Source organism: Eptatretus burgeri, chromosome 1 (genome assembly GCF_056783735.1).
Source record: "Eptatretus burgeri isolate ZD-2024b chromosome 1, Ebu_testis_v1, whole genome shotgun sequence".
Classification (NCBI taxonomy): Eukaryota; Metazoa; Chordata; class Myxini; order Myxiniformes; family Myxinidae; genus Eptatretus; species Eptatretus burgeri.
The window spans coordinates 155,846,364-155,873,411 of record NC_140961.1 but is presented as its reverse complement, the minus strand read 5'-3'; the positions used below and the strand labels follow the sequence as shown (position 1 = coordinate 155,873,411).

At 41.1% G+C, this 27,048-nt stretch overlaps 1 protein-coding gene across 1 annotated transcript in view; it reads right to left on the bottom strand.

Moving 5' to 3' along the window:
* LOC147035815 (extracellular calcium-sensing receptor-like) overlaps nucleotides 1-27,048 on the bottom strand; it is an 83,065-nt gene that overhangs the window by 43,761 nt on the left and 12,256 nt on the right. Inside the window, exon 3 of the mRNA XM_085869634.1 lies at nucleotides 9,979-10,252. Coding sequence (XP_085725760.1) covers nucleotides 9,979-10,252 — 274 coding nt within the window. The remainder of the gene's footprint in view (nucleotides 1-9,978; nucleotides 10,253-27,048) is intronic.

The window sequence follows — 27,048 nt, the reverse complement described above, 5'->3', positions numbered from 1 at the left end:
AACGTCCGAGTCGTCCAGTGTGGGACACATTGATGCGATCATGTCAGCCAACTGCGACTTCACAGCCTCTTTCATTTGTCCGTTGTCGTTGAAAAGAGCAGGTGGATTTGTAGAGAGTTCGTAATTCAACAAGTTTTCCAGTGCGTTCTCATCATCAGATGCTTGACCAGTGGCGAGCAATCGGTGAAACAATACCTGTGGATCAATATTGTGCGGTTCACCATCGATCTTCAATTGCTTCTCGTGGCCGATTTGCAGAACTTGTGATTTTTCAGGAGAAACTGAACTCGAACACGTTTGATCTGTACAGGTTTTCCAGGATGGCGTCACCCACCTCTCTAACCTTGTACACATTCGCTGAACTAGACGTGAGACCGCTGACAATATTCCGCAAACTATCGTTCTCACTGAAGGGATTGTATTCCGAGACGAAATTAAGGATGTTTGTCATGTCGTTGCAATCCCGAGTTATCTTCGCCGCCGTGGTGTCCTTATGCTGATCAGATGTTGCTAGTACTCGGCCAGTAAGTTCTTGCATCGCTTCGTGTACTGTGGCACACAATGGAAGGGACATGAGCCATTTGGTATTGGACTTTTCCTCCATAACCCTGCGCCCATGTGTTAGTCCTTGAACTGACTTCATCGTCCTCATCAGAGTCTGCTCGATTACTAGATCTTTGGACAATCCTGCAGAAAATCTGTCTGTTCTCCTTACGACGAAAAGTCTGGCCTCGAACATATCGTAAACTTCAGGATTGCTTGTCTGAAGATCAACCAAGTCTTGCAAATATACTTCGACACACTTTGTATACTGATTGTGTCCAGTAGCCACGAAGTAGGGTAACATTTCGCTCAGACAGCTTCTATGCAATGACCAATCTCCAGTTCTCTGTGCCCGGACGAAGTCTCGTAGCAAATCAACCATACCCACATGCTCCAAAAATAATGCAGCAGTCGGGTTCTTCCCCAATCGCTTCTCAGTCTCCTTCAGGTTGTCCCATATTCGTCTGAGAATTACCTCCTGGCTAGCAGTCAACAACTCACCGTCACGAACGTGGTTGCGTATCGGCTGCAGGTTGCTCCAGGTGTGCGTGTGTTCCATGAACAATCAGCTGGAAGAGTGCTTGCCAAGTGGCTTAAGCAATAATTCAAGCACACCAACGAAACACTGACTGCTTGGTAACTGAACAGACCCTTGGTCAGGTATGGGAGCATGTGCCAGAACAGCACGTCGCTGCGTCCACTTTCCGCCGGTACTCCAGGGGCCTCCGTCTGGCCATCCCCCAGGCAGATGCCAGGCCCATCCCCATCTCCTTGAGATGATGGTCAACCTGTTGCAACCATGAGGCACGTGGTCGACCCACTGGCCTCCTCCACTCATGAGACTCCCTCGCTGAGAGAATCTGGTGAGCAGGATCAGAGTCAGGAAAACGAGCCACATGTCCATACAGCCGCAACTGACGCTCACGGACTATGCAGGTAACAAATCTCATCCGAGTCTCTCTCAGCAACCGCTCGTTGGACACAAAATCCGACAAGCGATAGCCAAGGATTCTCCAAAGAGAACTGGTACCAAAGGAATTAAGTCTCCGTCTCAGATCCTTGGTCAGAGTCCAAGTCTCGCACCCATAGAGCAAGACTGGAAGTACCAAGGACCTGAAGACTCGGACTTTCGTCCTCCCGCACAGGTACCGGCAGCGTCACACCCCATGATCCAGTGAATCCATGACTCCCCAGGCCCGACCCAGACGTCTATTAACCTCTGACTCGCAGCCAGCAGAGACATGAATATTACTGCCAAGGTAAGTGAATCTCTCCATGACCTCAACATCCTCACCACAAACAGACACAGACAGGACAGCAGCATCCAAGATGTCACCGAAAGCCTGGATCTTAGTTTTGACCCAAGAAACCCGTAATGCCAACGGCTCCGACTCCTCATTCAGCACCTCGAGGGCCCCCAAGAGGATGTCTAAAGTCTCCGCAAAGATGACTGCATCATCTGCAAAGTCAAGGTCCGAGATCTTGACATTCCCAAATGACCCACCGCAACTTGATCTCTCCGACATCCTCCCTATAATCCAGTCCATACAAGTGCTGAAAAGTGTGGGGGCAAGTACACATCCCTGACGAACTCCAGTAACAACTGGAAATAAGTCAGAGATGGTACCACCACACTTCACAGCATTCTCAGTACCAGAGTAGAGTTCAGACATCAGATCGATCAGTTTTGGTGGCACCCCACGAAGACCAAGAATCCTCCAGAGGACATCCCGATTCACTGAATCGAACGCTTTACAGAGATCAACATAGGCTGCAAGCAGCCCCTGCCGAAACTCTCGTCTGCGTTCGGTGAGGACACGAAGTGCAAGGATACGGTCAATCGTTGACCTCTTTGGTGTAAAGCCTGACTGCTCTGGACGCTGGTGCTCAAGCAGATGGTGGCGAACCCTATCGAGAATTATCCGAGCAAAGACCTTGCCCGGCACTGAGAGCAGCGTCACCCCTCGGTAGTTGTTGCAGTCTTGGCGATCACCCTTCCCTTTCCAGAGAGGGACAACAAGGCCCCTCTTCCAGTCAGATGTGATGATGCCTGTGTTCCAGGCAGAGCACAAAACTGCATGCAACGACACGAGTGCAGCATTTCCACCAGCCTTGAGAAGTTCGGCATGGATGCCACAGATCCCTGGAGCTTTGCCCCGTTTCAACTGGTTCATCGCAGCCCATGTTTCCACAAGCGTAGGTGGACCACAGTTGATTCGAGGGTCAGCAACAGGGATTGTAACACCCTTGACGTCCAACTCGACAGTTGTGGGATCAGCCTGGTACAACCGCTCAAAGTAACCGGCCCAGCGGGCCTTCACTTCAGACTCCTCTGTCAAGAGCCTACCACTCTCTGCTCGAACTGTAGTGCTCCGAGGGATGGGCTTGGATGAACGTAATGCGTGAATTCCCCTGTAAGCGGGACGAGAATCACCTGTCCACAGGTGATGCTCTAACCCCTCACAGATTCCTCGCACATAGGCCTCTTTGTCCACCCTCAGTGCACGTACAGTTTTACGCCTGAGCTCCCTGAACAGCTCAGCTCTGCCATTCAGCCTGGCCCTGCGACTCTGGTCAATGGTATCCAGTGTCCCTTGAGAGACAAAATTCTTCTTTGCCCTGCGGTGAGCTCCAAGGCATCCACCGGCAACATCAAGGACGCTGGTCTTGAAGGCGCTCCACAACTCTTCAGGACACCCCAAAGTACCCAGACCCCCCAAGTGTCCACTCAGCCTGTTCGCAAACTCCTCAGCTCCTCTCTCATCCCTGAGCTTGGCAACATCCAGCCTCGGCTGGGATGGTACCATTCTTCAGGATTTAAGGTGCAGCTTTAGAGTTGCTACAACAAGCCTGTGGTCAGTATTGAGCAACTGAGCACTCCGGTGGACCCTGCAGTTCTGGATCATCCTCCAACGACCGTCAATGAGGACATGGTCAATCTCCTTTGCCACACCGCCAGCGTTGGAATACCAAGTCCAGCTATGAGCTTGTGGGCGCTGAAACCATGAACCAGCCACCCTAAGTCCATGACTTCTTGCAAAGTCAAGGAACTTAGTGCCATTCTGGTTCATAGTTCCTGACCCATGGGGACCAACACACACCTCATAACCGTCCCTATCAGTTCCAGTCGATGCATTGAAATACCCCAAGACTAGAAGTGTATCTCGTCTGGGGCACTGATCAATCACAGACTCGAGTGTGGCGTAGAATGTGTCCTTCACGGTGAGATCACTCGCCTCAGTCGGAGCATAAACAGAGACCAGGGAAATGACACCTAAGGAGTGACGAATCCTTAATCTCATAATACGCTCGTTGACCGGTGTTACCTCAATTATCATTGGGGTCAGCTTATTGGACACAGCTACAGCAACTCCTTGGGTATGGTAACCATCAGAGCGACCAGACCAATAGTACAAATGGTGTAACCACCCACCATTATCTCGCCGCAATCCGGTCTCCGAACCTCAGAGAGAGCTGCAATCCCGATGTCCAAACGCTTGAGCTCAGATGATAACAGAGACAGGTGATCATCCTCTCTTAGGGATAGGACATTCCAGGCACCCACCCGAAGGGACCGCCTCAGGTTAACCCAAGGAGACCTCCGTCTGGTGGACGACACCTCAGCACCACTCCGACACACTCTCCCGCAATCTGACCCAGGGATGTTACCCCGTGGTTTCCCTCCTATCAAAGATTGTGGGTCCCGAAGGCTTTGCCCCAATCCCATCATCCGGTGAGCTGCCCTGCGAAGGGAAGCTGCACAGGAGGTACTCCCACGGAGTGGGTTTTTCAGATTTTTTTGCGTTTTTGCGTTTTGCGGAATGAAGGGTTTTACAGTGGCCGGAGTGCAAATCCTGCCACCAACCTCCTAATAAGAAGTGACCTAACTACAGGAGGACGTCCACAGACACAGTTGGGCACTAGATATGGATGGCCGTTGGCTCACAAGGAGCTCCTCCGCCCTTTTAACTGTAGTGAAGTTCCTTGGTGACTGTAGTGACCCTTGGTGTATTCCTTTATCAATAAGCTTGCATTCACTTGCCAAGCCAGCCGTTCCTTATCAACAGTGTCGGAATGTGGAATGCTTGCTTGAGTGCTTGAGCCACTTCGCGAGTGCTCTCGAAGAAACTTGGTAACTGAATGCATCCCAGGTCTAATCGTCTGTGTGTCAATCCTTTTGAGTGGAAAGGAAGTGAAACATTGCGTTTTTGAAATGGATCAAATTTTCCATCCAATACAGGTTTTGATGATACAAAATCGAGTCTGCTGGTTTTCGCAAACAAAAGGGCACAAAAAAAGTGAAAAACGGGTCACTTGCCATATGTGTGAGTGTTTTACTTCTGTAAGTAACTCACGGGGAATGGCGTCACAGGGAATGATGTGATACACTGGTGAGACATCCCGCAAAACAATGTTTATCCCGCGAAGCTACAACACAATATGTATAGGAAGCAGGTCATGTTCGTGACTCGTGGAAGTAATGTTTTTTGCGTACGTACATCCAGATGCTTTGTGCATGTCTCGTGGAATATATTGTTGTAGATTTTCTGCCCGTCGGCGTGCGAGTGAGCGCGTCAAGCCAATAGCGGCCGCTTCGCCCACCGAACGGATAATCTCATCGCGGCTTTCCGGATCAACGCCGGAAACCAGCCACGGGTGTGTTTTTAACCACACCACAACCTTGTCCGCACTCTACCCGCGCTACAGGGTCTGATCACCAAATCTTCGATTTACATAATTATTCGCGTGGGTAGGTTACCGAGAGATTGTACCTCAACTGGACCGCTTGGAAACGAGCCGCTTTAGCAGCTCGCTTCCTTTTGGGATAACCGAGCGGGGTATTATCGCGCAGTTCCGTAGGACCCGATCACTTTACCTGCTATTTAAAAACCAACTATATTCCCAGTGCAAGATGGGGCAGTTCAATAAGGGAATGGACGCAACGAACTGGTTTACATTCACACAAGGACATTTATGATAATAAAGCACATATGCAATTAAACAAGGCAAAACACGTGTGCAATTATTCAAGCAACAAAAGCACGACAAAAGAACAACAACTGTCTACTTATTATGGACAGTCACTTGCACTTAACAGCAGTTCCGACTTATTAAACGGGCCCACGGACACACGTACGCACACACACACACACCCAAGAAATGGTGGCACAGGCCTTTAATAACGAGCTCCAGTTCGCAGGAAAGGTGAGCTGAAACTCAGAACCTATATCGAACCTCTCCACCTCTTGTGGTTTTCAAGTTGCTCGGACCCGGGCTCCAGCGAGAGTGAGCTGGACCCAATCGCCACGAGCTGCGATCCTTCCTGAGCTCCCGCTAATCCTCCCGCGCTTCTCAACACGTGCTGGTGAGACGAGGCGCCGATCCTTCCCGTCGATGCGTCGCTTCCCCGAGGAACCACCTCCAAGAAGAGGTTGATGAGTCGCACCAAGCCGGGGACCAAAATGGAGAACAAAGAGCTCCACAAACCAAGAAGAAGAAGAAGCCACCATTCACAACTTGAGCCAAGCAACTGGCTCAACTTCCTTCCAAAACAAAGCAGCTCGAAGCAAAAAGCTCTCCCGAGCCAAACAGAAGCCGAAGCTCACTGACAAAGCCGAAGCAAAAAGCTTCCGAAGGCCTTAACTCAAACCCAAGCCAAACATGACCCAAAGGTCTGCTGAACGACTACTCTCTGCCGAAGCAAAAAGCTTACTCCTCAACTCCCGAACACGAACAAAGAAAAGATCTCCTCTTATCCTTCTCCCGCCCTTCCCCCGCTCCCGGCGTGACTCATGACTCATGCCCTCATGCTCCGTCCCCTGCTCAGCCACGGGTGGGAGGGAGTTGTTGACATCATGAGTCACGGGACGGCAGGGTTCTTCTTGCTCTTCGTGGAAGAGGGGGGGGGGGATGTCTCCATTGTTCGTTCCCTAACTATTAAATCTATCCGCAGCGCATCTAATCGATTTCTGAACATTTAAACAATGGAAGGTGAGCTATCTAGGGAACAAGCACTTATCGACATCGCTGACTAAAGGAACCCGTATGCTGTGTGCAATCAAATTCCAAATTCGTAACACTAACCCCTCCCCTTTTTACAGACTCGTCCCAAGTCGTCAAATTTTCATGTGACCAGGATGTGTAAGTTTTCTCCTCTTACGTTCTACCTTCGGATCCCTGAGTGCCACATTTCTTTATACGTGTCCCAAAAATAAATAACCTAATGCACTGTGTAACTAACTAAACAAACTCTCAGACTCATTTGGACAACTTAACTAAAATTGTCAGTGCTAAAACAAACATGCAGGTGAGGTTCCACGTAATTACAATTTTCACTCAATTTATCCATTACTTAACCATGGCCCAGGACTTGTGATCTGTGAAAGGGGAGAAGGTAAAAGTCATTTCAAAGTCCATTGATGCAGGGGAATGGATGGAGATGGTCGCAAAACACAAATGAGCATGATGGATGCACGGGCTGTCTGCAGGGCAGTCCTTGCAAAACTGGATGATCCTGGCGCACATGGTGATGGATGGACACAGGGGCAAACGCAAACAAGGGCTAGCAGGCATGGGGTCATGGCAGAGGCAGGCAAACGAGGCATGGCAATGCAAGTCCATGCAGAACAGGCGGCTGCAGCACACCAGGCCGGCAATGAAGCTGGCCAGCATCTGCTGCGGTTCCATCAGGTCTGGAGGGAGTGCGGTGGTGCCGGCCACTCTGAAGGCAGGCTCGGACCTAGCCTACTGTCTCCCCCCCACTCTATCGCCTTTGCCTGTCTCTGTTCATAGCCACTCCCTTAATTTGCCACAAAACACAACAAAATTTAGCCCCTCTTTATTTTTATTTCCCTTTTATAATTGTCTCCCTAACCCCCTTTATCGTCTTTGTTCGGCTAACCCATCCTGTCAACCTAGCCAACTCCCAACCCCTACGTTCCCTCTCTGGAGGGGAATATGGAAAGACTAGTGTCCTATCTAGAGGCCCAATGAAGCCTCAGAATGGCTTCCTCAGAGTTCAGTGATCTACCAAGGTGAGTCCAGCGGCCTACAACGAGCGAAGGGATGGATGGTGCGAAGGGGTACATCTCCTAACTACCCTAACATTTATTACATCTGAAACTACCCTGGGGCTTTCCAAAAACGCCTCACACTTTAAAACTATCTGTTCTAAAAATCACGATTCCCGTCGCCTGTGTTGGTGTCCATTATAAATTTGGGCCTTGTCCTCAAATTTTCATTCGAGCCTTCGCACAATTTCCTGGCTGGGCGGCGTGGCTCAACTGGCAAGAACTCCCCCTCTGCCGAACTCTAACCATGGCAGCCCCAGGCCCGCAACTGCCTCCGAGCTTACCAGCTCCCTAAACACTGGGGAGTGCCCTCCATGGCTACTCCCCTGAAATGCTCACGTGGCAGGCTGGCGCCCTGGGCCCTTCCCTGGGTGCCCGTGCCCAATGCACTGCCCACGTGGCCAATGGCGCTCCGGGCCCTGAGGCATGCGGGCCCACCCAAGCCCACTACACTATCCCGGCCCCCCATGGACCCTTGGCTGACCGCGGCCGAATAGCCCGGTGCGCGGGGTGCCCACTAAGCAAAACTCACCTTTCCACAGCAACGCTGCCAGCCAGTCCATGAACTCCTGCACCCCTCCAAACGGGTTTCGTGCCTTCTCTCAACACCAACAAAACGTCCTCCTGTTTGTAAATTTAACTACCCACTTGCTAACATTAAACTGACCACAGGGTCACTTGGGTGGGAATCACTCCTCCCCCCAATCAGTCATCGCACCATGCATAACACATTCGCTCTACTCACACACTTGCGCCTGATGTACCATACTCATTCCTAACACACTTTCCATTTCGCAACTCACACCAACACTCTATACTGCCATCATTCCTAAATAAATCCCCTAACTAACTCGTGCTCCCTCGTCATCGCTTAAATCAATGCACATTCCTTTGACTCTACGTAGCTAAACTACATCTCCACTACACATTTCCCGTCTGTCCATGTCTCTAAACATCCAAAAAAATTCCATTTCCTAAATTTAAACTGAAAAACCTCTAACTAATCCATTCCACGGGCTTCATGAGGAACAACCAACCCATGTCCCCATGAAGCCGGTCTAATTATCGCTAACCCATCCCCCTAACTAGTACTTCCTGTGCCCCCTGACAGGGGGTCTTCCACCCTTGCCCAGGGAATCCTGTTCACCCGAAGCGAGGCTTGCTTTCTTTTTTTTCATGCGTGCACCAGCATGGCAACTCGCAACCTGCGCTCCTTTCCCCGTGACGTCATGGCAGCTGTTCACCAAATGTTCGATTTACCTAATTATTCGCACAGGTAAGTTACCGAGAGATTGTAACTCAACGGGGCCACTTGGAAACGAGCTGCTTAAGCAGCTCGCTTCCTTTTGGGATAACCGAGCAGGGTATTATCGCGCAGTTCCGTTGGACCCGATCACTTTACCGGCTATTTAAAAACCAACTATATTCCGAGTGCAAGATGGGGAAGTTCAATGAGAGAATGGACGCAACGAACAGTTCTACATTCACACAAGGACATTTATTATAATAAAGCGCGTATGCAATTAAACAAGGCAAAACACCTATGCAATTATACAAGCAACAAAAGCACGACAAAATAACTACAACCGTCTACTTATTATGTGCAGTCACTTGCACTTAACAGCAGTTCCTACTTATTAAACGGGCCCACGGACACACTTACGCGCACACACACACACACCCAAGAAATGGTGGCAGAGGCCTTTAATAACGAGCTCCAGCTCGGAGGACAGGTGAGCTGAAACTCAGAACCTACCTCGAACATTACATCAAGAACATTACATCAAGAATGCATCCTTTAGGTAAGGTCAAATTACATAAAAAGTCACATTGGTGGTCGTAGGAAACCTTCAAAATCAGTGACGTGATAACTGGTGAAGCAGTTCAGAGAAACAGGCTGCGTGAAAGTTAAAAAGCACATGTGCCAGCCAAGTGTTGTTACACTACATCAGGGGGATGAAATGCGGGAAACAATGAAAGCAAACCAAATACATTTCTGAGACATTTAGCACAACAAGCTCATTGTTCATATTCGAGCTCAAGGAAGGTGGTAAAGACACTCAGATTTTATCCCCACAAAATTCATGCAGTGCATCAGTTACTGAAGCCAGATAAAGAGAAACGTGTAGCTTGCTCTGAGTTGCTCCACAGGATTGTCCTCGAACAAGATAATGTTTTGGATGCTTTTACAGATTTTGGAGATTATATTTTCGATGTTATCAATTGTGTGGATCAATACATGTCTTTCTGTTCAAGTAGGCTACATTTATGCAAAATATTAGGTTCCTGATAGAGTTTTTATTGCATGGGAATTATTGAGGGTTCTCAATTTTTTTTTCATCACCCTTTATAAGAATATTCTCACCTATTTGCTTCATTTTGTCCACTTCATCAATATTTGGAATCGTTTCGATAAAGTCAAGACAATGCCCTTCATTTTCCGCTTCCTTTGCAAATTGAGCGATTCCTTGTTTTCCATAATCATCATCATCTTGCAATGCTCCCAGAAAAACCCAATGGAAATGAGACACAATGCGAGCCATTGCTGTGGCCTGGAAAGCATCACTTGGTACGGTGCGAAGAAATGATGGATATTCTTTCTTGTCACTTAGACATTTGCACGTTGACACGTAGCTTACCTGAAATAAAGTAAAAGAGCATTTCATATTTTTAGTAGGTGATACATTTTGTTAAGAGAAAAAACAAAAGCAATATAGGAAGAGATCTCAACATATAAGAAAAAAAACTCATTTTACTTCAAATAAATTGGAGTGAGAAGGCATACTCATTCAGTGAGAAAGCTCTTTGTATGCACATGCATTTGTTTATGCCTGCTGTTGGCTTAATGGTAAGAGTGGTGGACTTTGGATCCAAGGGTCCTGAGTTCAAATCCTGCTCAGCTGTTGAATTAATACCAGGTGGGGTTAACTCGGTCTGCCAACCTTCCAAGGTTGGCAAAATGAGTGCCAGAAGGCTGGTATCCTCTGTCGGAGTGGCAACCCATCCAGGATTATGCCCAATAGCCAAGGAGACTGCTTAAGCAGCAGCAACGCTCAGTAAAGAGTATTGTTCCAATGTCCTCATCATTTGTTTGTAAGCATGTGCATGCCGGCAAACAGCTGAGACCCCCCTTCTGCCGAATTGGCCCGGGGTGCTGATCAGCGGAATTGGTCCGGGGTGCTGATCGGCTTCTTCCCAGGGCCTCAAATGGCTTTATTCAGGAGCCGCCTGAGGACTCCGGATGGAAACATACCCACTCTCATTATTTGTGGAGAACTCCCATTGCCATTGATCATTTCCGTAGACCAAATCTGACCTTCCAGAGTTGTAATCTGAAGTCTGGCTGAAAGCCCATTTCAGAAGAAGAATCTGATCTTATTCCGGGATCCGCACAGGTGACCCTGCAGTCCACACACAATCTCCAGGAGTAGGTGAGGTCACATCTGTGGAAATTAGCTGGGGCTTGGGACCTCCTCGTGGACCCCACAAACAAATGGGATGCCATCCGTATTACCACCCAAGCGAACAAGTCAAGCATTGCTCAGCAAAAAGATTGTCTCGACACAGGAAGCAAAAACGCCATTTTTCATGGGACACATCAAACAAACATAATGCTTCCTGTGTGACTGAAGCAAGACGAGCAGAAACTTGGCTTTTGGAAAATATTCAATCGGTAACTTGTCCCATGAAAACTGACGTTTTCCGATCCTTATCCAAGACGATACCCATGCCACTTGGCACACCAAACTCTTTGATCATATCCACAATACGGTGGAATGGTGGTTGTGAATGTGCAAAAATGCCACATTAACAATGCTATTAAGAGAAGCCAAATGAATATGTCCAATGTGCTGTTTTACTTTGGCAGTTGAAGAACTGCTGATCACAACACAAAAGCATAACTGCATGGAACATGGATGTTGCATGATTTTGAGGTGTATGAGTGAAGGTCTCTTGAGTCCTTGTTATACTCTCGATACACTGGTGTTTATGTCATCGTGTAATGGAGTCCTATCTGGAAAATCATTTTGGCTTTTTCCTTCATGCTCACTGACATTGGTATTTTGTGCATCAATACTTTTTCAGTGTGATGTGTTAAAAAAATGGATCTGAGTTTTTGCCTCTATTGAGCAATGCTCCATCTCTGAGGTAAGAAAATAGAGGAACAGGAACAAATAATTTCGACTTCTATGACTGTTCTTTGTTCAGATTACCCTTTGAAAGATAACATTCCCATTCTGACCATCACCCATTTTGTAGCAAACCAAAGGCAATGCAACATATGGATGATGAAATGAACCACAAATGTATTTGTCCCTTAATGCAATTTAATTCCAGACAATAATGCAACAAAAGGTGAAAAATTTGAAAGGAGGTGTGGACTTTCTAGAGGCATTGTTAATAAAGGCATTATGCCCACTCAAGACAATCTATCTATCTTCTATATATTACAAAAACTCTCATCTTGTATGTATGTATGTATGTGTGTATGTTTGTATGTATGTTACCGAAATACAGCCTAAACAGTACAAGAGAGCGCAAAAATTTTAGTGCCCCCTTACTCACCATTCTCCTGCGGTGTGCAGTATCAAGTTTCGTTAAAATCGGGTAAAGAAAAAATTGATTAAAAAATCAATTCCCGATTCATTCAAGTACTCTTCGGGAGTATTTGATCAATGCAAACAACCTCAGCGGTATAGTTCTCTGGTGCTATCTTTTTTTTTTCTTGAAATGATTTATGAAAAGGCTCAAAGATTTAGTAGAGATAATGATTGATTTATTTTCAAGCATAAAATCAACATCACCATTTTGAGCTAATACTTCCGTGTTCATAAATATATAAAATTGTGTTCAGAAGATAGTGCACAATAATTTCATCAAGTTTCTTTTCTCTATTTTTTTTCACATTTACGCGGAATATCAAGTTTCGTTCAAATCCGGCAATGAAAAAAAATATTAAAAAATCAATTCCTGATTCATTGATGTTCTCTTCGGGAGTATTTGATCAATGCAAAGAAATTCAGCAGTATAGTTTGCTGGAGCTATTTTTTTTGATTAATTGTTTTTTAATCAACCGCTGTTACAACGGGAACCCAATGGGTTCACAGGTCGTCTAGTATTAATTAAATCCATGTGATATGCTGTAATTGAGAGGATCTCATTGGGAATATTCATTTTCTTTGTTACATTTGTGTTCTGGAAAGCATATATCTGCTTTTTGTGATAACTATTTGCTATGTATTAAGGAAATTGACCAATAATAAAGAATTACCTGTAAATGTCACATGAATTTAAGTGGAAACATGGATATATCAATTATTACATAATTAACATAACGTTTCCCTATATTCTGATTCAACTTACAACTTAAAAGTATAAAGTTCATGGCTCTTTGTGTTTACGAGGGCATGAAAGTTGCCTGTGGCACCACTGAAGGTGAATGGGAATGCAAGCAACATGGGTAGAGGATAAATGGGGCTTCTGAGGCATCTATGCAAATGAATGGGGAAATGGGGGAAAACTATGAATCAACCCCGGAAAACCCCAAAACTTGAGATTAATCCATCCCCCTCCCACACAAATGAATAGAGGAAACTCTCTGACTCGAGGCCCATCAGGTCAAAACAGGAGAATTATTTTCTCCCCCTCCCACACAAGCTCATGTTAAATTGAGACTGATTTTTCCCCCCACACAAACTAATGCGAAATTGAGACTGATTTTCTCCCCCTCCTATACAACGCCATGTTAAATTGAGACTATCTCAAGGCCCAAAAAGCACAAAATAGGAGAATGATTTTCTCCCCCCCCCGCCCAAACCCCCTCCCCCCACCCCGCCCCCTCTGACTCTCAGCCCATGAGGTCAAAAGAGGAAGCTGATCTCTGTCCCATTGAGCACATGTTGAATTGAGACTTACAGATTTCCTTTTATATTTTCATTCCACTCAAAGAGTGATCCAATGAATATTTGTTCATGTTCTATTCGAGGTAATAAATTAATTTTCTGATTACATTCATCACCATCGAGTATATTCGTAAATATTATTTTAGAAATTAGTTCTTGGTTTATGTGTCTTTGATGAGCAGAAATAAAATGATAAACTTCTTTCAGTGCTTTTGTTTGACCACCTCCTGATCCACATATCATTTTGAGATTGTAGTAAATTGTTTTTCCAATGTTCAATTGATAACCATCAAAGTTTTCAGTCCATTCAAGGATATTTTTTTTTCATTACATCCTCCAACTTATTTGTAATTAATTTTATCCACTTATTTGTTTTATTTACTCTTACCCAGGTTATTTCTTCAATAAGACTTATTTGATATTTCTCACATTCGTTATGTTTCCCATTTAAATATAAAGGCTGATTACATCTCCACTCTTTGGTTTCATTATTGCTTGGTTCTATCATTTATAAATCAGTAAAAAGATGCCCCTGAACATATACTTATAACCATAAGAGATACTCTTGATTACATTCTCTAAAATATATCTTTTATCATCAAAAGCTCCTCATGCTTTCTTATGTATCTCTTCTGTATATAATTGATGTTTATAACTTCTTATTGCGTGTCGAGTATCAACTAAGAACTGGCATGAGGGGCAAAATTTTGGTGTCCTGTCTGTCTAGCCTATGTCACAGTCAACCCCACCACAATATTTTGTCAAAACCTTGTCTAAGATACGAATTCCTGTTTTCGCATCGATGTTCCATGATAATTACACAATGGCTCGACACGCAATGCATGGACTTCCACTTGATGCATTCATTTTTATGTACTCTTCCTTCGTTAAGGTTAAACAGTTGTAATAATGTTTAAAGTTTATTGTTTCCTTGATTATATTTTTCTTTATTCCCTTTAGCTTCTTATCACACCTTTCAACGTTATTATTATCAATATACGTAAAAGCATAAGACTTTGACCTTAAACCCACAAATTCACTCATGACCTTTCCACCCAACTCATCCTTAAACTTAACTCTAACCTTCTTATTCTTTAATGAAAACAACATACTATCAGACTTATTTTGTTTGACCACCTCCTGATCCACATATCATTTTGAGATTGTAGTAAATTGTAAATTACTTGTCTCAAATATATCATTATTATCAATCATATCCTCATATACATCACTTGTCTTAATTTCTAATATAAAACTATCTGCATCCATATATAACAATGACACATTATCCTTATACTTTAATTTTAAATTATTATAGTAATAGTCATACATTAACGACTTTGTCAAGTCAAGAATTGATGTTCCTATATAAATAGGTTAATCAATTTCAATACTCTCTTTTTTCAAATGAATAGCACAAAAGTTCTCTGAAAACACCTCTGCTCGTTCAAAACTTGGTCTATTAATTAACTTTGAAGCCGGTTTCCAAGATGTAGAAAGTCTTTTGTTTTGTCGATTCCTAACATTTTCCATCGTCTTTCCAAATACAGCATTATTCATTAATTTATAAAAGTCCTTCTCAAATTCTGTTTTTGCTTCTGTTCTCTTTTTTTGTATTAAAATCAATATATTTCTTTAAACAATGACTGTTTATATTTCAAAAATTCGATCTGTTTTTCTCACTCTCAACCCAGCAGATAAATATTGCCTCAAGTTCCTCTGATGTAAAACATAACTTTCTTTATCATTTAATGTTGTAAGTAGTTTTTATGGAGATTTACCTTTAATATTAAATGACTGTTGGAAATCACTTAACCAATCTTTTCTTGGACTTTCTTTATCAGGGGCATGAGGTAGGTCTTTATGTTTGTTATGAAGTTCTTCTGGATATTTTAAATCAACCTCAAAATAATATCCAACTTCATCTTCATCCAATTATTTTTGTAAGGAGATAACAATGTGTAGTAAAACTTTTTCATAATGTTTTACTTTAACCCATTTAAGTTTTCAAAAAGGTAAAGATTGAGACATAGCCCACCCATACAAATTGTTTGCATCATAATACAGCAGGTAAGAGTAGTCCTCATTCTTATTATAATCAGGAAGATATTTGTTATTTGCTTTAGCATATCTCTTGGAACATAATTGACATATTCCTCCTCTTTTAGCCTTCTCGATCATTATAGGGCATATCTATATCACTGATTATTTCCAAATTTTGTTTTGTCATTTTTAACATTGCACTCCAAGACAAGCCCGGGGCTGTGTAATAGTGAATGGGGTCAAATCCATAAGAATTTTTATTATGACAGACTGTTCTAAACATTTCAAACACATCACTTAATAACAGTACATCAGTTTTAAGATGCAAATCATGATATTCTCAAAGATTCTTTATATTAAACTTCTCCCAAACCTTTTTAGCTTGTGTATAATCTCTATCAGAAATATGAGTTTTATTTAACTTTCCATAGAAACTTGCCCTTGAAGGAAGTTGCGTTTCTTCAAAACTTCTCAAATGAATCCATATAGTCATATGGATATATTCCCTTTTGTGATAAGAGATAAATCTCTTCTTCATTTGAGAAATGTGATTTAAGTTTCGGGAAGTTTTTAGTATTTGATGCAAAGTTAGCACAACTTGACATAAACTTGACATAACTTAGACTTGACATAAACTTGTATGTGTCAATAAATCTGATATAGGTTAGGGGGGATGTATGAATTTTTTTGTGAATGAGATGTATTTTTGATCTGTGTTAGGAATGGCAGAAATATCTCCAGATGTCTTTGAAAGTTCATTTATAAATTCATGTGTGTCATAGTGAGCGTTGTTGTGAAGAAAGACAGGAATAAAGTTTGGAGGCGTGTAAATAAGATTACAACGGGAATGAGCTGGACCTTTATATTTACCAGTAAGATGGCAGTGATCCTTATCCTTGACGTCTCCCTCAATTTTCTCCTCACAAGACAGATACTGATCTTTCTAAATTCCATTTTCTCTCCCTTTTTTAATGACATTGGTTTATAGGTTTTAACCATTATTTATCTTTGTCTTATACAGTCTTTTTCCAATCATCTTACAAACTCCTCTGAGGCATCTTCTCCTCTATAAAGTTCTAACTTTTATTCATCACCAACAGATAATTTGACATAATAACAGAAACCACAAGGAGTATGTTTTTGATATTTATTTGTGTATGATTTATTTGGATTTGGAGAAACAGTATCTATCTTTTCAAGGATACTTTCAAAATCAGCATATATCACAAACGGATGTTTTATAGATTTGTTAAAATCTTTGAATGAAACGTTTGAACCTGCTTTTGGTAAATTGATTACGTTTGATTTATGATTACTACAATATTTCGAATATTGAATAAATCGTTCTTTTGTGTGAAAGGAGTTGAGACATTTCTTAGAAGGATATGTTTTACATTTTCTCTTATAGAATTGTGATTTGGTTAATGTTGAGAAATTTTTGATGAAAGCATAATGTGATTTTTCGTTTGAAGTGAAGTGGAGAAGGTCAATGTGTGTTTCATCATTTTTATAGTTGTTTGAAATTTTTAATATCTGAACTTTGTTTGTATCCGTTAATCCAAATATATTAACGGACATATTATTCATTTTCTCAAATTTAAGAATATCTCTCAATGACATTGGAAACTTTAAATCTTTAACATTTAATGTATTCTCATATTTCTTATTATGTTCAACCCTTTCAGGATTCCATTGTGGAGGATGTAAGTGAGCAAGAACAGAACATAGAAAACATTTATTTTCTTTGTTTTGAATATTAACAACCGCTTTCTTAAGTTGTATCTCTTTTGGTAAATCAATATAAGAAGAAGCTTGAGGAGGAACTGATATTAAGATGTGTATATCTAAAAAGATTATTTTTGTGATTGTAAATCCACGACCTACTACAGTGTTATCAATATCTTGTTCTTGTCTCTGGAGTTCATCATAAACATCACGACTTACAAAATCTTGAAATGATGAGATAACGTGAGGGTTTCTCCTCATACAGGGAGTAGTTTCATTGTCTTATCTTACCATTTTCAATTTTACTCCCATATAAAACTTAAAAGTTTTCATTTCACTTGATGTATTTTTAATTATATTGTCAATACCCTGTTTAACCATTTCATCAGCTTCCATGATTGAAGATGGTCCAGTGTCTTGAAAACGAAACAATCTTATTTTTGATATGCCCTTTAAATGCCCCATCAGTGTTTTCAATAGAGAATTTAGCTTCCCTTTCTTCATTTTTCTTGTATTTGCGTGATTGAAGGTGTTTATTACAAAAAAAAATAAGAATATCATTATCACATTTATCACAATGTTTTGTTTCTTGGATGTGGAGATATTTCTCTGAAAAGATTGAATGTGTGTTTATTGGTTTGAATTTGTTTTTCACAACATTTATATTCGTGATTACAAACATCGCAGTATGTTGTATTCACCATATTTATATCATAAAACATTGCTTAAAATAAAATGTTCTTGATGAAAATTTCGTTTAATTTATAGGTGATTCTGTGCTTAAAACCATTTTATCCTCCAACTTTTTTCACTTAATAAATACAATGTTTCAAGACACAAAAGACAAGTTTCAATCAATCTCTTCATTTGTAAAAGATACTGAGAAATATGTCATGGATGTAAAATTGAACAAAGATAAATATAACAACACTTGGATAAAAACAATTATGGTGAATAATATGAGTTCTTCAATTTCCTTCAGTGGAAGGTCTTTTAGTATATCTGGAAGAACATCAATTAAAGTATCTCTGACAAAAGTTTCTGCTCTCCTTCTGGTAATATATTCAAAACTAGAAAAAGCAATGAAACAAGAAAAAGTATCAAAAAATAAAAACCTTATGGATGAAGCTTTAGAAAGAAAACATAAGACCATCTGTAATATGCAAGGAGAAATTTTTATTTTGTTCAACAACCCTAAATATGTAAATCCTGATTAAATAAAGGATGTTAATATATCAGGTGAAATGACATTTCGTTCACTAGCAGTTAAGTATCATTTTAAAATTACCTTTAATATAAAAAATGTGGTACTTGAATCTGTTAATGAATAAAAGTATATAGATATCGATGGTAATATTTTTTCAACTAATTAAATATGAGTCATTATTCAACTGAAGATTTTGAAGATTATGAGAGTGATGACAGTTATAATACCGACAGTTTGTTTTCAAACGACAGCTATGATACTGAGAGTTTGTGGTCAAACGATAGTTATGAAAGTAGTTTTATAGATGATTGTGAAAGTACCAAAGATGATATCGAAGAAGAAATTTTAGTTGAAGTAAAGTTTTACTTTATAAATATGCTAGATTTTGAGCCTCTTGAATTCCCTGATTCTCCATATGACAAATTTGAGAATTGTCCTGCGTGTGAAAGACAGGGATTAAACACAGAGTAAAAAGCCTATAAACAATGTATATTCTGTGATTATCTTCTAATTAATGATAATAAAAAATATAAAAAGGAAAATAATTCTTTTAGATTTACACCAAAAATGAATTACTTTACAAGATTGATTTGAGAAATCAATGTAAAGTATGAGGGTGATAACACACCATTCCTTGCAATGGAAGAAACTGAACATATAAGAGAAATGTTCAAAGGATTGTTGTTATATATTATTCACGATTGTTATTTTCAGGGAAATATCAACACAAGATATTGTACAAAAAAAATAATGGATTATCTTGAAATTAAACCCGAACTTATTAATTAATGCTCATAATATTGACAACAATAACAAGAATATTAACATATGGCAATAATAATAACAAATGTATGATCCCCACACTGGCGACCTGCACATATGGGCTGAGTGAAAAGCAAGCAAATGCCAAGCACAACAACAAGCGTTGCAAAGACCAATTTGTGTAACAATCGTCATAAGATGGTCACAATCGTCACAAGACGTGTATATATATATATATATATATATATATATATATATATATATATATATATATATATATATATATATATATATATATATATATATATATGAAGACCAATTAAAATTTGGTCAAACAGACCAACAGGCCCACAAATTACTTAATGCAATTGCAGAAACAAGAATTCCGACTTTGTTTGGTTGTTGTTTTTCTTGAGATGTTACATTTTTTTATATATTTATTTTCTTGTATTATAAACATTGTGTTACATTTTGAATCCTAATTAGATAAGCTTTAACATCTCACTGTACCATTGCACTGTCTAACAGTCACTCGTAAATAATTTGGGAAAATTGCAAATCAATCTGACAGTGAAAAGGACCTGATATTATCACAGTGGGATGTAGAATGGACCAAAAAAACGGCCAACGATGCGAGAAAATGAGGAACTTGCCCTTACAATTATCGCTCTTGGTTTGCAGATGTTTTCTTTCATTATGTCTGAACCAATGAAACTTACTGTGGCTTTGACTGCTTTGTGGGTATTATGACAAGCATCATAAATCATGTCACCAAGAGTTACATTTATATGCAATAAAGGGTCATTGTTAACTTCCTTAATTGCAAATACCATTGAAATAAACCAGAGGAAGGTCCTGATGTTGAAACTGGAGAAGTTATTTATTTTGATGAAAACATCCCTTTTGTAAAAGCAACTTTGGCATCATATAGTGTTTGATTATTAACTCAAATGCTTCACAAATAATCATAAACATCAACTAAGAAAGGAATGAACTAATGCATCAACTCATGAAAGGAAAATTTTACATCAAAGTACTTAACAGACTCCTTCAATTAAGGCTGCTAAATTTTCAAATCACAATTCAAACAAAGTTTTTTTTTTCATGTGTTTCACGCCATTTTTGAGAGTCTGCAGTGAGTTAATGATCCTATCATGTATTATGTATCAATGATTAGAGATATATCGAGAGAAAAGTACTGATCATAATTTAAAGAACAAAGAGAGAATCTCTATGAGTTGAGAGTAAATAAAACGAGTTGGCAATGCAATCTTTAATTACAGTTTTGACAATCTGAAAAAAAGAGCTTCCTGAGAAACAAAATATTGAAATAATTTGGTCAAAATAATTTGTGAAATGAGATTAGTAATCATTTATCTTTGGCAGATAAATCCTTGATATTTTGAAAGTAAGAAACAGAAGAATCATTACTTGAAGCAATCCGGCTGCTGAGGAAATTCCCTGAACGTGGATACAGAACTTAGTTTTGTTATATGAACACGGAAAAACCCAGCAAGCAAGATGTCTCCTTGCTTCACAACACTCTTCAAATCTGGTATTGCTCTTGCATTGCATTTCCACATCCTCAGCCACCACTGCATAGATATATAATAAAATTATGAAATGGAATACTAGTTTATGCCGATATTTAGAACGAACGATTTTCCCATTAACACTGCACCATCGCCTTCAATACATGCATGTGTTTCACCATCGATGTGCAAGAACTGAACACCTTTTCTTTTATTCAACAAACAATCATATTTATATCCTCTGAGTTTAATTTATGCAACACTCTTTGGGGAATATTTCAAAAAGTCAAAAAACACAAACGATTTAATCCTGTTTATTGATATTTGGAAGGTTATTTGTAAATGCAAATTTTAATCAGCTTCAATTACTATCATATATAAATATGAATATTCTGAACAATCACTTTGGTGAATGGAGTTTAATGCAGGAATACTTAAAGTGGTTTTCTTAATAATATTATTTCATTTAAAGCATACTCTTGAGTTTTACTCAACTTATATTTTAATTTACATTAATAAAAAGGAAATCCCTTACTCTAATCGAGTCCCTGTAAGCTAACGATTAATCGATCACACAACTTGACTGGAAAATGCAAATATAATTTACTGACATGAAAATTTTTAAGACAGAGCATAGAAAAGGCAGGAGGTGGAATACCAGAAAGGACGTGGTAACAAGACAGACACACCACCAATCCATTTGCGATGTCACAGTCATAGGCCCAGAGACTCATCTTCGGCACAAGAGTTTCCAATTAATTTGAAGGCCTTGGCTTCCAGAGTGTCAAGCTAAGTTAGTTGTGAGGCAAGTGGACCAGCCCAGAAGTGAGAGCAGTGTTGCATGAAGCTGAAAACGAAGGTCTTGTAGGTGGATAAAAGTTATGTGCCAAGGGAAAACTTTGAATTATGGAGGATGCTCAGTTGGTGACTGGCTTTGTTGAAAACGTTTGTGGTTGATGTTGATGCCCAACAGTTGAGTGACTGAACTTCATAAAGAGGGTTGTGAAAGAAGGAATGGAAGGGTTTGCCAGATGTTTATTTTTTTTGTAAAGACAGAGATTTGACAGGATTGAAAGAAATACAGGATTCAAAGTGTTTGGGCAGCTCATTATTATATTAATGTCTGCAAAGAGGGAAGACGCTGATGTCTGCCCACCTGAAGGATGATGGATGTCACAGCATAAGTTGGAGTAATGAAGAAATCGATAAAGAGGATTTTTCCAGAGAGAGAGAGAGAAAGATCGTTGATGATTAGAAGAGGAACTGGGCACAGAACACCACCTTTTGGCACTCTGGCGTTGACAGCGAGAAGAGGTAAGAGGATCGCATTGAGAGCCACTTGTTTGCTTTGGGAGTCGAGGAGACCAGAAGCTATGTGTGAAGGTCAACTTTGATGCCATAACAAGAGAGTTTGGAAAGCAAGGCAGGACTATAGACTGTATTGAAAGCTTGAGGTATGTCGAGAGAGATGGCCCTGATCTTATGCCTGACATTCAGGGCCTCCATCCATTGTTGAGAGAGTCGAAGCTTGGTCTGAAGGTAGAGTTACCAGATCTGAATCCAAATGATGAACTGTTATGAGGATGTTGCAGAAAAGGAAGTACTATTTTACCTCTACCACTGATGGTGAATGGAAGTTATGTATTCACCCTTGTTTGTTAATTGCAAAATCAAAGATTTGCAAGCATATTGGTTGGTCTGGTCTGTTAGTCTGTCTGTCTGTCTGAATGCATGTTTGCCAATTGTCTAAAGGTCAAATTATTTTTCATGAAAATGAACCACTTGGTTGAGGTAGTGTCTGTATAAACTGTAATATATATATATATATATATATATATATATATATATATATATATATATATATATATATATATATATATATATATATATATATATATATATATATATATATATATATATATATATATATATTGTTATGGAGCCTGGTGTTGGCGCAGTGGCTTGGGATCCAAAAGGTCCTGAGTTCAAGCCCCGTTGGGCCACTGAATTAATACACCAGGGGGTTGACTCAGCCTGTCATCCTTCCGAGGTCGGCGAAATGAGTATCAGTATACTGGGCCGGTGTATACCCCGGTTAAAATAGGTGTACCATATCCCTGTGTGTCGTAAGAGGCGACCAGGGTTGCGTCAGGAAGGGCATCCGGTGTAAAACATGTGCCAAATCACTATGCGGATCATATGGATGATCCGCTGTGGCGACCCCTAACGGGAGCAGCCGAAAGAAGAAGAAGAAGAAGATATATATATATATATATATATATTGTTATGGGTTCTCACCACTCTGGCGTGCGAGTGACCGCTTTTAACTAATCGCAGCCGTGCACCTACCGGAAATGGGGAAACCACCCTCGTGGTGACTCGCTGGCTGGTGACCTCTCTCCACCTTCCCACAGTTCTGCACGGCCCTGCAGGCTTGGCTGCGCTCCAGGCTTCGGTAGCGCTCCGACTGCCCTCCACTGCACTCGAACCTTGTGGTGTTCTCCCGAATGCACCGCGACTCCAAAAGAGACTGCAGCTCGACTCCACTCCCACACTTCAGATGTTCTCCAGGGTGCACCCAGACTGACTCAACTCGACTCACTGCTTGGCGAACCCAGACCGATTCCAGGCAAAACTCCAGGCAAACTCTCCAGGCAAGAAGGACTGACTCGCTGTATGTTCCAGCGTGCCTTTTATGGGGTCCGTGGGTGAGGTTGATACCCCACCTTCGACCTTTCACCCCCCCTGGCTTCGCCCCTTTTGGTATTTTGATCCGATCTCGTCGCGAAATGAGGAGAGAGCGGACGTTGTAGAAATCATCAGCTGTGGAAAGCGGACGTTGTAGAACTCATCAGCCGTGGAAAGCGGACGTTGTAGAAATCATCAGCTCCCGCGTCTGTCGGCAGAGATGCCGCTCGTCCGTTGGATTCGCCCTGGCTGGCGAAAAGATGGCAACGTTTGCGGAGATTAAGGTGAGGCAATGTTGTGATTGCTCTGTGGTGGGGAAGGCGTGGTTGTTGAGATGCGGTTGTGGTTTTTCAAGCAGTGGTTGTGGTTGTTGAAGTCGTGGTTGTTTCAAAATAAAGATAGCAAAAGAATAATGGCTGACTCAAAGATCACAGCCCGGTTACATGAATAAATCCCTTTAGACATCGATGAGGAAATCTAATATGAACACACACTTATCGACATGACTGATCTCTGGGAAACCTGAATGGGTTCTGTGAATTTCCACAACCGTAACTATATATATATATATATATATATATATATATATATATATATATATATATATATATATATATATATATATATATATATATATATATATATATATATATATATATATATATATAGTTTGTAAAAGATTGTGGTGGTTGGGATGACACATTTTTAAAGAAGAAGAAGGCACTTCCAACCAAAAGTAAAAATAACTATACTGACTCTGCTAATTTGAACAAAAAGAGAGAGCAGACCCGGTCTCTGTAAACGTTTCGCCAGATTCCCAGCCGGCTTCATTAGGCACATCCGTGCTTGACAAATCCATTGTGCTGGATGAAGCTGGCTGTGAAGCCGGCAAAATGTTGCCTGAAACCGGTCTGCTCTCACTTTTTTGCTCAAATTAGTAGAGTTGATGTAGTTTTTTACTTTTCATTGGAAGCACCTTCTTATTGTTTAACAATATATTTGTGTGCATCTATATATATATATATATATATATATATATATATATATATATATATATATATATATATATATATATATATATATATATATATATATGTATTGACACTTCCCACACTCCTCCCGTCGAAGAAGCTGCATAAATCATCCCAATAAGGCCGACACAAGGTAAGTGCTTTGGAAGAACTCTGGGAAGGGTTTGCAACAGCACAGTTATAAAGACACTCACACATTGTACACACATGAGAATCCCAATGCTACACACCCCCTCAGCTGCCGGACCGGTTTCATCGCTTATTGGCAAATCATGTGACAGTGCAAAGAGCAATGCATAGCAAGAAGCTTTCAAGTATGCACGATGTGCAAACATCAAATGCAGTCAATATATAAATAATAAAGAAAGACCCACGCACATTTCTCACCTGTGAATGGAGTTGAATAGCCAATCAGCTCTCACCTAATCAACTAAACCCAGGTGGCTATGATTATATAAATAATTGACACCTACCACACTCCTTGAGCCAAAGAAGCTGCATAAAGCAACCCAAGAATGCCTACACAAGGTAAGCACTTTGCTGTCTCAAACCCTTCCCAGAGTTCCTCCACAGCTCTGGTGCATGCACGTGCACATGTCGGTGTGCAATGTCGAGTGCATATATGAATGGGTGTGTTCAAAATATCTTTACACACACACACACACACACACACGCACGCACGCACACACACATACACACACACAGTCTTGTGTGGAGCAACTATTATTCAAAGAATGATGTAGAGATGGTTTCACATGATAATTTCTGGTGATCATCCCCACCTTGTTTTCATACTTTTGGAGGAACATCGCTACATCCTTTTGCATTTTGGTTGAGCCTCACTTGGCTGTGCCTGGATGGGTTTGAGGGTTGAAGGAATAGCAGCTGAAATACGAATCCTATCCTGCTTCCTCCTTTGACTTAATCTTTGCTTTTTGTTTGTTTGGGTTCTTTCTGATGATTCCAATGCAGGACTGTACCTATTTGGTCTTCCATTTGATTTGAATTGAATTTATTTTAATCCCATTGTAAATTCGATTGAATAATAAACATCATGGGTCATGGTCAAGTGTCCGTTCAAAGCAGGGCTGTATCAAAACGGGACGTCTTGTTATACCCGGTCATCACTGCCAGCAGTTATAAAGTGGCAGTTCTAGTTATGTCTCAGTAATTATGTTACACAACAGTACACAAACGCCACACAAAATACACCACACAAAATACACCACACAAAATACACCACACAAAATACACCACACCATGCAACATGCAAAACAAGTCCTGGTGAGGGTCTGAAATGTCTGATTGCTCTTTTTCTTGTTTCTTTACATTTTTTAGAAATGTTTCTATGCTGGACAATTTCAATGATATTGCATGAATTTTTTTTATTCTGAGGATTTGTGTTGCATTAAACATGAGCAACACCCCCCCCCACCCCTTTTTCCATCCCTCTCTCAGGTTGAATGATGTGGGTACAGAAGGTGAATATGAAGTGGAGTACAATCTTTGCTGAAACGAACTAAGTGACCAAATTGATGTAACGGTAATTTCTATGTTTCAAGTGTTTTTCCAAGAGTATGTGACAAGAGTGCTTTTATTAACTACCAGCAAATACAAACCATCGCTTCGCTGGAGGCGATAATGAGGGAGGGGGGGTTGAGAAAGTGGGAGTTCATGGAGAGAGGAGGGAGAGAGGAGGGAGGGAAGGGAGACAGGAGTGCAGAAAGAGGGACGGAAGGGATGGAGAGTGGGTGGGGGTGGGGGGAGAGGGAGAAGGAGGGAGCAAAGAGGGAGGAGGGGTGGGGGAAGGGAAGGCAGTGTGAGGGGAGGGCAAGGTAAGGCAGTGTGAGGGGAGTGTCAGTGCGGACATAACCATCATCCGGACACATCCGGAGATAACATTTTTAGCTCTTACATGAGCCTCAACATGGTATATACAAAAAAACACCACCATGCGGAAATATCCGCAGGTAGTCATGTTTGGAGATAACCACCTTTCGGATAAGTCCGGAGATTACAACCATCCGCATACGTGCGGATATAACCAATGTCCGGACATAACCACCATACAGATATTTCCAGAGAGAGAGAGAGAGAGAGTGAGAGAGAGAGAGAGGGAGAGAGGTGTGGGAGGTAAGATGCTGCATTGTTTTCGGAGGGGGTGAAGCGAGGATGGGACACAAAGAGGGGTGGGGGTATGGAAGCAAGCAGAGAGAATATATGATGCTTTATGAAACCCACAAACACACACACACACACACACACACACACACACACACACACACACACACACACACACACACACACACACCATCGTCATGTTATAGGTGGAAAAACAATTGGCTATTTCATTTGGAATACACATTAATATGGTGAATTGCTCAGAAATTGAGTCTTATGAAACATATTTTCCTTTGAAACCCACAAAAAGATACCATATAATGTTTTCTGAAGCACATCCGATTCGTATAAAATAACCAATTGCTTTAGAAAAAGTCATGAGGACAAATTAAAACGTGATCACTCGGACGCTGCTGGGGTTAA